This window comes from Urocitellus parryii, chromosome 9 (genome assembly GCF_045843805.1).
Source record: "Urocitellus parryii isolate mUroPar1 chromosome 9, mUroPar1.hap1, whole genome shotgun sequence".
In the NCBI taxonomy this organism is placed as follows: Eukaryota; Metazoa; Chordata; class Mammalia; order Rodentia; family Sciuridae; genus Urocitellus; species Urocitellus parryii.
In genome coordinates this window covers 108177099-108189939 of record NC_135539.1, presented here as the reverse complement: position 1 = coordinate 108189939, position 12841 = coordinate 108177099, and the positions used below count along the sequence as shown (strand labels likewise).

Genomic DNA, 12841 nt, shown 5'->3' with positions numbered 1-12841 from the left:
TCTTTATTTTTGTTCACTTGTTCATTCCAGGTGACTGCATTTAGAAGTGGTGTATCTTGAATCAACATTGGTGGGAAAGATGAGAAGACAACCTAGTTTCGGATCTGTTCTAGTTACTTTCTTTTTTTTTTTTAATTAACTTCTTTTTATTGATTTTTTAAAAAAAATAAATGACAGCGGAATGCATTCTTATTATACATATACAGCAGAATTTTTCATATCTCTGGTTGTATATAAAGTATGTTCACTTCACCTCCCTCCTGAGATTGTTCCGAAGGTTGAACAAAATAATCTGCCTTAAGCAATGTTGTTAACACTTCTAGTATTTGGAAAGTTTAGGAAATTTTTGCTGTTAGGAGATCTTAATTTTTCTGTCCTCTCACCAATGAACTGGGGCTGGTTATATTAAACACAATATGTAAGAATTTGGACCTAAAGGAAATAAGGTGGCTGCTGAAGTCCTAGACATGGAGCAGAAAGTGTTTTGTGGCAAGTTTTTCTGGGTACAGCCTTAGAAGACCCTCATAGACCAAACTGGGATGTGGTTCGGTGGCGAGCTCCCCTGGGTTAAATTTCCAGTACTACATGGACAAAACAAAAACAAAAACAAATGTGTATGTTTATCATGGAAAATATAGATAATAAAAAATGATGAAATGCTCATGATTTTACTCTTGCCAATGTTGCTAAGCCTTCCCCACTCACTCTTCCTTTTCTTGTTCCATGCACATTTTTTATGTGTGCATGTGATTTGTTTCATGCTGTATGGATGTCCTCTATCCCAGGCCTCTACCTGAGTAGCGTTCTCCTTCTCCATCTCTCTATAGGTTCAATATAAATGATTTATTTTCTTCCACAAAATTTTCATTATAAAACATCCTTGTTCTCTAGGTCCCCATGGACATTTTCCCAACTGCTATCAGGCTGTGCTGCTGGTGGCTTAGGAAACCTGTCCCAAGACCATTTCTTTTATTTTTGTCTACTTAGTCTCTGTAATAACTCAGTAAATCCTTTATTTTAGAGACCTCTTAGTCTGCGAAGTTTGATTTAACATAGTATTCAGCTAAAGTGGAGCCAAATTTATAACTGAAGAGCAAGGAGAAAAAGTGTTTAAGACAGAAACCCCAAGTGACATTTACAAGTCCCTTTTTGTCATAAGAATTACAGAAGGAACTGTCAAAGTATCCGCTGAATGTAACGTACCTCCTTGTTATCCAATGGATGTTTCTCATAGTTGCATATCCACAAAAAACTTCATTATGTGCATCAACCCTCATGCTAATTTGAAGGTGGATGTAAGAGACATTTCTTTGTTCATTTCCTGTTTATTGGCTGCTTGATTGTGTGTGTGTGTGTGTGTGTGCACGTGCGCGTGCGCACACTGGGGATTAACCCAGGGCTTTATGCATGCTAGGCTCCTGCTCTACCATTTAACTACAACCCCACCCCACTCCCACCCCTAGCTCTAACTGCTTGCTTTGATTGCCAAGCCTGGCCTTAAACTCGTGATCCTCCTGCCTCAGCCTTTCAAGTAGCTGGGATTACAGGTCTGCGCACCACACCTGGCTCCAATGAGTTAATTGATTTTCATTGGCTTTTGACTCCCTTTATAAGCAGCTGTCCTAGCCAAGGAAGAGGTCTCCTTTTGCGCTTCTCAGGAAATGGTGATCCTGCTGGGCAGCTCCTGTATTGGATCCATGCTGCCTCTCCTTGCCAGTCAATGGTTGCTTTCTCCTTTTGGTTTTGCAGAGAAGGTGGTACAAGACAGATAATGAGTACGACTTGCTGCACTTCACGCTGACGGTTCGCTGCCTGTGCTACACCAGCTTCAGCCTCGAGTTCTGCTGGCAGCAGCTGCCTGCAGCCCGGGCCTCCTACTCCTTCCCCTGGGTGCTGGCCTATGTCTTTTACTATCCGGTCTTCCACAACGGGCCCATCCTCACCTTCCCGGACTTCGTCAAACAGGTTAGAGCCCACTTTGGGGGTTGGATAGGATTCCATAGATTAAACCTTTGTTTGTGTTGCTGTGTGGTCTGTGTGACTGAGTCCTTCCACTCAGGTGCACCCACAGAATTAACAACACCATTAGTTGTCTGGAGTTTTTGCAGGTAGGTGAAATGTATTGGGCAATAATAAGCCTTCACAATAAATGTTGACCCGTCTCTTGTGTTTTAGCTCCAGGGGCCCCACCCTTGGCTGCCAGGGTTCCAAACACCTCGGATAAGTCTGGGAGTTGATGTCCACTACAGTAAAAGTCCGGGGAAAGAAAAAGTTTGGTTATGATGCTATTCCTTGAAAGAGTAGGAAGAGAAAATGTCTATGCTGTTTGTTGTTGCTTGGCAAATAGTGTGGTTCCTTTCACATTCACAAACTGCTCATGAAATTGTTCCACTATAGCTTAGGAATGGTTCAGGCAACCTAGATGCAAAAGCAGAGTTGGAGAACATTTGAAGGCAGTCGTGGATTCTGAGGTCCCAGAGCCTGTCTGCCTTCTCTGGAGGGCATCCTTATGGGAGATACTGTGCTAAGCTGCTGTGCCCTTATCCAGCACTTTCCCTCTACTCAAACCTCCCTTTCTTCCTCAACCCACAGCTAGGTTCACGGGGCATATTTAAGTTAATTATCTTCAAGTGTTAAGGAACAGTTCTCAATATTATTACTAAGGGGTACTTCTGCCCTCCACCACCAAAACAATTTTGGTGGGGGAGAGAATAATACGTGCAGATTTATACAACAAGTGCATACACCTGTACAATACACACAGATGCATGTGCCCGGAAGCATAGTTCAAAGTATAGGGCCAGCAGCAGTGTTATCCTTTACTGAGGGACGACTTGAAAGATGTACCCCCCTGCCCCGGGAGAAAGTGGGATTCTTAGTGGAATTAAGACAAAATTGGTGATTCTCAAGTTCTGCATTGCATTTAAGGTTATCTTTTTTTTTTTTTTTGCATTATGATAACATCATGTTCTCAAATTGCCAGTGACAGATGCAACTTCTTACTCTCCAGAATTCTTTTATGTGAAATTGATATACAGGGCAAATGGAGGTTTAGTATAGGGTTTCTCATACTTCAGTTTGGGTGACGTGGGATTATTCTTTGACTGTGAGGTAATTTCATATCTGAAACTGTTTCAGTTGGTAAAGGATAGAGGTGGCTAAGTGATGGCAGCTGATCTTCTAACTCAGCTGCTCTCAGTGAGGTCCCAGAGCCAGCAGGATCAGCACCTCCAGGGACTAGTTAAAATGCCAATGCTTAGAACCTCTGGGGGTGGTCCTATCTGGATAGTTTAACAGGCCCCCCCAGGTGATTGTGATTCTCCTGTATGCTAAAGTCTGAGGGCCACTATTCCAAATCCTCCCCCAAGAAGAGCAGGCATAGTATAGGGAAGGTTCAGATCCTCCACAGTTTTTTTTTTTTTATATATTTTGTCGTATAAAAAGGGACACTGTGGATTTTTATTTCTTCCCAATTTTCCAGTCAGTAACTTTTGGACTAAACATCTACCCATTTCCTCCCCCAAAGATGAATAGTAATTGTCTGAGAAACAGACTAAATCTATTGGGAGGAAACAGATTATTTTCCTGCCTCTTAACCATAAAGAGCTTTGCTGGGTGGCAAAATCTGTGCTTTTGTTATGAGGCAAAAAACATCATTATAAAAATTTCATGTCTCTTTTCAAAATTTGCCCTTAAGGGTCCAGCAGGAGTATTAGAGGCCTATCATAGCATCCTGTATCTGCTCCATAGAGGCCAGCTTTGAGATTATTGCTCCCCTAAACCTTAGCCAAGAGCCCCATTCTTGTCCATCTCAGACTGGGAAAGAGAAGTGGGTGGCTTTTTATAGGGGTCAGATTAGGGATTCTGAGTTCCATTTATATCTTATCCCCTGTCTTGTTCCCATTCCCAAATGGTAGCAATTGCTGAGAGCAGGGTATTTGGAAAGGCAAATTAAAGCCTTTCACTGTGGCCTGGGAATAGGTCTAGAAAATGGAAAAATGTTCATTAAGGTACAAGGCAAATTAAAAAATCCAGGGGGTTTCTATATAGTTGGCTGAAGAAGCCTATGGGGTTGCTTACCTGTGAAGAGGGGAGGGTTGAATGAGAAGCAAATCTGGTGGTGAATGGGCTCCTTCAGGGAGGCCTCCACGGAAAAGCCTGGGAAGGCGTGGAGAATGTTAATTTGAAGAACTCTTAAGCAGAGTTTTCTCTGAATGAGTGCTTGAATAAATGAATGTATGAAACACTTTCAGAAGTAAGGACTGGTCATAAGGAAATCAATGGTTATTTCTTAAATGGTCAGGTCAATTCTTAGACAAGGTCAGGTAGAAGAGTAAGGCTTCACCAGCAGGGGGCAGCAGAGCCCTACAGTGAAAACCTACCCAGGCCTGAGAAGCAGTTAGGGACGCCACAAACTTAAAATGAGACAAAAATGAGACAAAATGAGATGAGGCACAGCCCTAGTAAATGCCTGTGTCACCCAAACTTTTAACATGTTGACATACACAAGATGAAGTATAGAAGAGGTGACTTTTTTTTAAGTCGAAGCATGTGTGAAGTTTGCACTTAGCAGTGATGAATAGCTAAAACTTGTACCTGTTGCAGAGTCTCAGTGCTCAACTTGAAGTCCACTTCTGATGGCATTTAGAGTTTCAGGAACACAATCTTCAGCTATTTTTCTGTTATGCTTCTGTAAAATTGGGGGATCCAGGAGGGTCTAGGGAAAAGTAGAGTAGTTTACTTAGCTGGGAGCCTGAGGCCCCTGCATCTTTGAACAGGTGGACTGTGCTGTGTATGGGCTGGGTTGGGAGGAAGTTGGGCCAAGGGATCCTCCTTGTGGAGAGCCGTGCTCCTGCCCTGGGCAGAGAGCCAGTGCCCAAATGGGAAACTTGCACCGAGGTTGAGAACAAAGGCTCTGCAGCTCAGCTCCTGGTCTCAGGCTTGAGTGGGTTTTTTAAGTTACCTGATATGTGCCTCAGTTTCCTTTGAATGTGAGGACTAGTAGTACTTCCATCACAGGATTGAGAGGATTAAATGGTTTTGTGTGAGTAACATAGCTTGACACAAATAGTATAAAGTGTTAACTACTATTACTGTTAAACAGAAGCATTTGGCAATTCCTGGGTAAGGTTAGGCCAGAACTGGGACCCTGGGTGTCTAACCTAGTGGGCAGGCATGGCAATGGGGGATTCTGGGAGCAACCATCTTGACCTCCAAAGAGCCAGTCCATCTTTTTGTAGAGAGATGAGAGCAGCTGCTGCAGGTATGGGGTGGTTTCGGCCTGAGTGGCTATCAAGGGCTGGGCAGGCACCCAGTGTATAGGAGTCTGGAGAGTATCAGGAATAACATTATCTGTGATAATAGTGAGAACTTACTCTAAACTGGGCTTTCCATATTCTAGCTCCTTCAGTCCTCAGTCAACCCTGTGACAGTCTTCTGTTACCACTTTATAGATGAGCTAGAGGCAAAGGGAGGCTAATGGAATGTAGATTGAGTGGAAGAAATAGACATGAGCCTTGTGCCTCTGACTTGCTGTGACAAGAGTTTGAGGGGGATGGAGTGTGGTCTGGTGGACTTACCTGCATGTCTGGAGGCTCCAGTTGGCCAGACCAGGACCACTCTGGAATAGCACCAGCTGCAGGCCCATGAGCAGTCTGGGGGAGACCAGTGTGCATCTCTGGCCTTGGCATGGGAGGCTGGGCTGGGGCCAGTGAGATTCTGATTAGGGAGTGATTTTTAGTTTTTTGGTGTGGGATTAGGGTTTGGTCTGTGACCACCAAATGCAAAGCAGCTACCCACCCACCCTGAAGGAATAAGGCTTCTGCCAGCAGATCCCTAGATCCAAGCAGACAGAAGTTGGTGGTTGGTGGCAGGGTGGAATAATTGGCTCTGGGTAAGGCCTTTGTTTGCTGCCCTCAAACATACGTGTTACTAGTGTGTGAAGGAAAAGAACCTTTTCATCTTTGAGGACTGTCATCTTTAATCAGAATATCTTTGAAAGGAGAAAGGCTTCGATATTCCCTTTCATGCAATTTGCATGAAATGAGGTTTTAAAGTATAATGCGTTTTAAAATGCACTTTGCAGATGAGTTAATGTGTTTTTTCTTTTTTTCTTAAATGGAGCCTGAACTTAAAATTCCCTTGATGGCACTTTCCGATGGTCTGCAGGTTGACAATCCCCTAGGTTGGAAATCTCTCAAATGAAATGCTTTACATGCAGACGAGAGTGCAGCCTTGCTCATTAGCTGAGCTGTGTGTCGAGTGTCTGCTCTTCCCACTGCTTGGTGCTTTAAAGAAGAGTCCATTAGACTCAAGGTACAAGTGGATTATAATAACGGCACAACCCTACGGACAGACAAAAATGACCTTTTTTTAGGTAAAAGCAAATAGAATGAAAAAGTTGGGTTGTCCCCCTCTTCCTGTATGCATTTGTACAGTTAAGGAATGTTTCCTTTGCTTTGAATGAGGCCCTCATCTAAAAGGGAGCATTGTAGAGAGGTCCAGCCTTTTTGGTCCTGTTGTGACACATAATTATGCTTTATCAAACCTGGTAGGGAAGTTTTGGCCTGAGGAAAGTAGGTAAGTTATTATTAGGAGGCAGTCAGCCACAAACGGCGCCTCATGGTTCTTGATAATTACAGATATTTGTCATTTTTAGGTTGCACATGGTTTGGGGAGGATAAGGAGGCCTTACCTTGAACTGACATTGAAGTGTGATTGCCTGGAGCCCAGAGGTGACTGGGAAGGTGTGTTTTCTGGATAGCCTGGCAGAGATGCCCTGGCTTTCTGCAGGGCCACCTCCACTCCAGCTGCTGTCTCTAATCCCAGGGATGGGGCTACACATTGATGGTGCCCTGTGGCCTCAGGTGCAGGTCTCGTCTGCAGGGGACCTGAGTTTAGGGTAGGTGTTTGCTCAGAGGCCTTCAGCCTGTGTGCAGAGCTACTCATTTAGAAACCAGAAACATTCTGTTGTGTGAAGATTGTCTCCTGCCAACATTGCTTTTGGGGCCATTATCACATTCAGCCAGATGACTTGCTTCTGTCCAAGACCGTAGGCACTGAGAAAGACGTGTCTGTTGCTCTAGAATGATTTTTGGTGCCTCTCAATATCTTGTCCTTGTTCGTGGCCTTGGTGTGAACTCTCAGCCTACACAAATGAATGGATTCCATGCATTTTAGCCATCCAAGCTGCTCTAATGAAAGTCGATTCCCCCTGCCCTCAAATCCTGGAGGCTAGGAAGTCTAGGATTGAGGCACCAGTCATCTTGGGTCTGGTGAGGATCTACTTCCTGGTTTACAGAAGACCCTCTTCTCATTGTATCACCACATGGTGTAAGGGATAGGTCTTTGGGGTCCCTTTTCTAAGGGTGCTCATCCCAGTTATGAGGGCTTTGTGCTGGTGACCTCATAACGTCCAAGATCCTACTTCCTAATACCATGACGGAAGAGCTAGGATTTCTACCTGTGAACTTCAGAGGGACATTGAAGCTATAGCACTGTTTGTGTATTGGGGTTTTCTGAGCCGCTGGTGGTCATTAAGACAATAGATCTGCTTCAGTGAGTTGGGAAAAAGAAAGTGAACAAAGAAACTCCGTACGTGGCTAAGAAGTTGAAAGGAGGAGGTGGGAAGGTAAGGAGACATAAAGATGACTCTAGCATAAAAGAAGACATGATCATAGAAGATGTTGGCCTTTGTGAGATAGGCTTCCTGGGAAAGTCCTGGCGCTAGGCATCGTTTTTAGAAGCAGGATGCAGAAATCCAAGGACTTTGAGTGTTTTCCTCACCAGCAGAGGTTCAAAGTTTTCACAGTACTGTAAAATTACATTACTTTGCCCAAATTACAGAAAGAATTGATTTTTAATTGTTAACAATAACTGAAATCTCACTATACAAAGATTATCGTTGTGATTTGGGTGTTTATTTTATCAGTCTTTCATGTTATATACAGTGAACAAAAATTATTTTCATGGCTCTATAATACCAAAGGACAGTCATATTGGATCAATCCTCTACTGTAGGATATTTTTTTTTTGTTCTCAAATAGCAGGTATTAATGAGCTGGCAGATAGTTGTTACAGCATTGAGGATGTACTGATCGACTGTCTTGTAGGTCCGTTGCTGTGGACTTTGTAGGGCCTCTCAGAGCATGTGTGCTGGAGGTGAATTTTGACGTGAAACTGTTCTTGGTTTATGCCCAGAAAGGGGGTCTGCCCTGGGTCATTGTTGTACAGCTGTCATTGCAGCTACCTCTGACCACTACAAGTACCAGGGTAATCCTCCTCCTTGGAGACCCCTTTCCAAATAGAGCTGTTCAGGTCAAAGCCTGCCAGGTGAATCCTTTAATAGCAGATGCCATTTGTTTCCTAACAATTCAGTCTGGTTTGGCTGGACGGAATGTCTTCCTGAGGTGAACTGAGGGAAACAAAGAAATTCCTGTTTTGTGAGTTTACATGAACAAGATATAAACCAATGAGCTCTCCAGGGCGTAGCCAAACAGATGGCAAATGGAAAAAGTCCTTTCTGCTACTGACTGTAATGCTACTGAGCCAGCCAGGATTTCTTAGCATGGTTTCTTGGTGTAGCAGAGTTTGAGAAAGTGGTAGACTGTATGTTAATAAGTTTCCTGGCCTAGAGCTCTCCCTTTGCCAGCTGCTGCACCTTGGTGGTTAGAGGGGAGAGAGAAGCTGAGGTGGCATCTTGGGGTCCTCAGCTAGGTTGGCCTTTCTGGTTTACTTGTGTCTTGAGCCCCACATGTCAGAAGTGAAGCCAAGTCTACTTCCTCTTTCAGCCTGTTTGCAGGTTCAGCTTTTTGTTTGGCATGGCCTCACCTCGGAATCTCAAGGCAGCCTCCAGCCCAGTAGACCCGAGATCTCGTAAGATCCAGAAAACTACTTACCTGCTCTCTGGTTTATCTGTGTGTGTGTGTGTGTGTGTGTGTGTGTGTGTGTGTGTGTGTGTGTTTATATGGTGGTATAAGGATGACATTGAATTCACGTCAAATTGGATAGCAAGTTTATGAATTCTAGAATCGGTTTAGATTATTGTATATTGCTTGTGCAGTAGATGAGACTTCACAACTAGGCTGCTTTGGTAGAACTGTGATGCAGTGTTGTGGGTCCCCCTCCCCCCCGTATTGTCCCCATATGTTGAGGATAATCTCAGCACAGCCTGAGCATCTCAAATTTGAAATGCTTCAAAATCTGAAAGTTTTGGGGCAGATTTTCAGACTGGGCACTCAACTAGTAGAGTCTGTGTAGATAGTCTAAAATCTGAAAAATTGAAATACTCTTGGTCCCAGGCATTTCAGATAAGGGCTAGTGGGATTGTAATTCCTCTCTGAACAACATGAACACCTCTCTCTCACCTTTGATGTTTGGCCATGAACTTTCTTTCTCTTCATGCTGCCCTGAAGCTGGTGTTCTAGGACTCCAGAGGGGAGAACATGAAGAAGGTACATGAAGGCTATCAGTTACCTGGTGCTTTCAATATGCTAAGTGCTGTACTTAGTACTTACGTGCTTTTTCATGACAACTTTTTTTTTCTTTCCATATGAGGAAACCAAGACTGGTTGCTCAGGATCACACAGTTCTATGGTTTGTGCTACAATTGGACCTTGACTTAGACTCTAAAGTCTTGTGTTCTTAACTAATATATTGCTGCTGAGCAGGACACATATCACTGTTGACTTTATTTCAAAAACAACTTTGGGTAAAATAACACACACTTAATATCTTTATACTTAATCTTTCTCTCTCAGGCTGGCTCCCACTCTTTCTCTTGTCAGCTGGTGCCTCTTCCTGACTTAGCCTGACTCTACAGACATGAGTGAATGTAGGAAGAAGACAGATAGGTTGACACCTAGATTCCACAGATGCCAAGGTCCCCGGGGTGGGGGTTCAGGGGCAAAATACACTAAGCGCTGCCTCCCAGCCATGTAGCTTGTTGGTTGGTCCCACCCTATTCCTTTTCTGGGACAGTCTTCCAGCTCAGATATGACATTTTCACCCAAGAAAAAGGTTTCCAAGGCAACCCAATCCCACCTTCTGTTAGCAGAAATGGCAATAGTTTTTGAGCAGTTTATTAAAAACATCACTGAATGGACTATCTGAAGGTTTTGGAAATCAAGGCACCATTTAATACCACCTTCTCCTTTGTTTCCATTTTAGATGCAGCAGCAAGAACTCCCCTCCCTGAGGGACAGCCTCTATGTCCTTGTCCGGGGCCTGGGCCGCCTTCTCTGCTGGTGGGGGCTGGCTGAGCTGATGGCTCGCCTCATGTACATGCATGCCATCTACAGCAGCATCCCCCTTCTGGAGACTGTCTCTTCTTGGACCTTAGGTAATGGTGGAAACCACTGTTGCTAGGACAAGCACCAGAGGTCGGCCTCAGAATTAAGTGGGTTCAGGGTGGGAGAGGTTCAGGGTGCTGTGGCTTTGCACAAACCTTTTATTTTAAACCTTTCCCTCTTGTGGCTAAAATTATACATGTGAGAAGTTTGTGTCTGGAGGTGTGGCCTGGGAGTGAAGAATGTAGTGACCCCCTCCTTGTCGCAGAATGCTACCCAGCTTAGCAGGGTGTACATCTTGATATGTGGCTGCATTGCATTTGGCATTAGAGAGCAGGAGTTGCTGGGGGCAGCCTTGGAGTCCATTCTAAGAGAAAGCACTCCAAGACTGTGTGATTCTACAGTTATCGTTTTTCTTTTTGAGTGAGATACGAAAGAAGGAGTGTGAGCTTTAACATCAGACAGACATAGGTTTGAACCCCAGTCTACCAGCCAATCATGGGCTTTGGTGTTTTATTGAGTGTTAGCATCCGCGTGTCTGAAGTGAGACTTGTCTTTGCAGAGTTTTGAGGATTACATAAAATAATGCGCTTTAAAGGTGTATTCATAGTGTCTGGTGCACAGGGTAAGTGAGGGGTGTGTTTGTGCACTTGTGTTCCCTTGGCCTCTTTCTTCTCTACCCCTCTTCTCTCCATCTGCCCGCAAGGTGGGGCGAAAGTCTTATTTCCTCAGCAGGACATAGCCTCCGGTATAGAATTTGTAAAGAAACCTGTCCTTTATTCCTCTGGCCAAAACAACAGTGTGTTGCCCTGTTCAGAACTACCTCTCCTCCTCGTTCTGCTCCTTTGGAGAACTCCAGCGGTGGCCGAGTTCTACCTGTGGTCTGACCTCTAGTTTTTAATGACAGCTGGGGGTGTGTGATCTTCCAGGCAGATTAAGCTGCTCCCTGCCAAGGGCAAGAGTAGAAGCCTGTTTCATCTGTTCGGTGACTTATAGATTTATAAATCTTGATTGTCCTGGGTTTCGCACATGCTTAATCAGAATGTTTTAAGGAGAAAACCTTTTAGGATTGAAAAATGTCAAACAGTTTAAATGAGTCTCTTCTTTCCCAGTAGATTTTTTTTTTAAACTAGCTTTGTGCAGCTTCTTACAGCATTCTTTGACAGAAGGTTCATTTAATTTTTTTTTAGTGTGTAATAACTACAGATTTATGGGACATGATGTGATGTCAGTACATATATTGAAGGCATACTGATCAAATTGGAGTGATTAGCATTTCGCTATCATTTCTTTGGAGCATTTGAGTTCCTTCTAGATCTTTTGTAGGTGGGGCTGATACTGTCAGGTTTTAATGATGAGACAAATGAAATAGGGTTAAATAGCCTAGACTAAATCAGTTGTAGAGCATCCAAATTAAAGGAATTTCTGTTGGAGTCTTTTTTTTTTTTTTAAACTGAGTAATGGAAAATATAACTTGGGGCTTTAAATAGTAAGGAAAAGTTGCTACATATAACAGTTACACCTAAGATCAGCACTAGGCATGGTAAATTTGGTAACGCAGATGCTACCAATGATTACTTTTTACCATTCCCTTTAACCAGAATCCTAGAGGCCCGTTGTATCATCCCATCCTGTCAATCTCCTGGCTCCACTTCTGGTTTTGTTTATCATTCCCTTTCCTTTCATTGTACTTTGACCACAGTCAAATCCCTAAGATTACATATCTTAAGACCTCTTCATATACATTAGATCCACATTTCTTTTTTTTTTTTCTTTTTTTTTTTTTTTTGCCATAGAGGGGATTGAACCCAGGATCTTGTGCGCAGGCTAAGCCAAGTGCTCTACGGCTGAGTAACATCTCCAGCCTTGTGTTCTTTGATTTTTAAAATTTTTTTTTACCCCATGTTGATACATGTAGCCACAGAGTGCTCAATATCACTGTTGTGGAGCACCCCTGTGCATTTGTGTACTACAAGTCATCTGTTATATGTGTTGGAAACATTTGAGTTTGCCATTTCGTGTTCTGCATTTGAGAGTTTCTTGGGGCTTACATGCAAGAATTCCCCCGTGTAGCAAACTCTTTGGTACATGGCCAATAGTAAGAAATGCACTTTGTGTGTGGGGTGTATGTGTGTGTTTGTGTATGTATGTATGTAAACTATCACAAAGCAATACTTTAATGCACCAGCAAAGTGCTGACTTACTAATTTATGAAAAAATGCTGCTTAGAAACTTCAACTGAAATGGATGTGGTGGCTCATACCTGTAACCCAGCTACTACTCAAGAGGATGAAGCAATAGGATCTTGGGTTCAAGGCCAACCTCGGCAACATAGTGAGATCCTGTCTCAAAAAACAGCTGGGGATTTAGCTCAGTGGCAGGATGCACCTGGATTCAATCTTTAGTACCACAAAACAAAACTGAAAAAATCCCCACTTGACTGGACGAGTTGCTGTCAAGGGTTCGTGCAAGTGTAATAAACACACCTAAAAATGGAATTGGGTTGTATGCAGTATGCATGTTAAGATTTACAAGGTAATACCAAGTTACTTTTT

General features: G+C 43.4%; 1 protein-coding gene across 3 annotated transcripts in view; it reads left to right on the top strand.

The window, feature by feature from the left end:
* The window catches only part of Hhat (hedgehog acyltransferase), a 297519-nt gene that overhangs the window by 51665 nt on the left and 233013 nt on the right, over window positions 1–12841 (top strand). For 2 of the 3 annotated variants that reach the window (XM_077802804.1, XM_077802803.1), the window contains 2 exons: window positions 1750–1965; window positions 10168–10339. In XM_077802804.1, coding sequence (XP_077658930.1) covers window positions 1750–1965; window positions 10168–10339 — 388 coding nt within the window. The remainder of the gene's footprint in view (window positions 1–1749; window positions 1966–10167; window positions 10340–12841) is intronic. The other variant, XM_077802805.1, reaches the window with a different exon arrangement.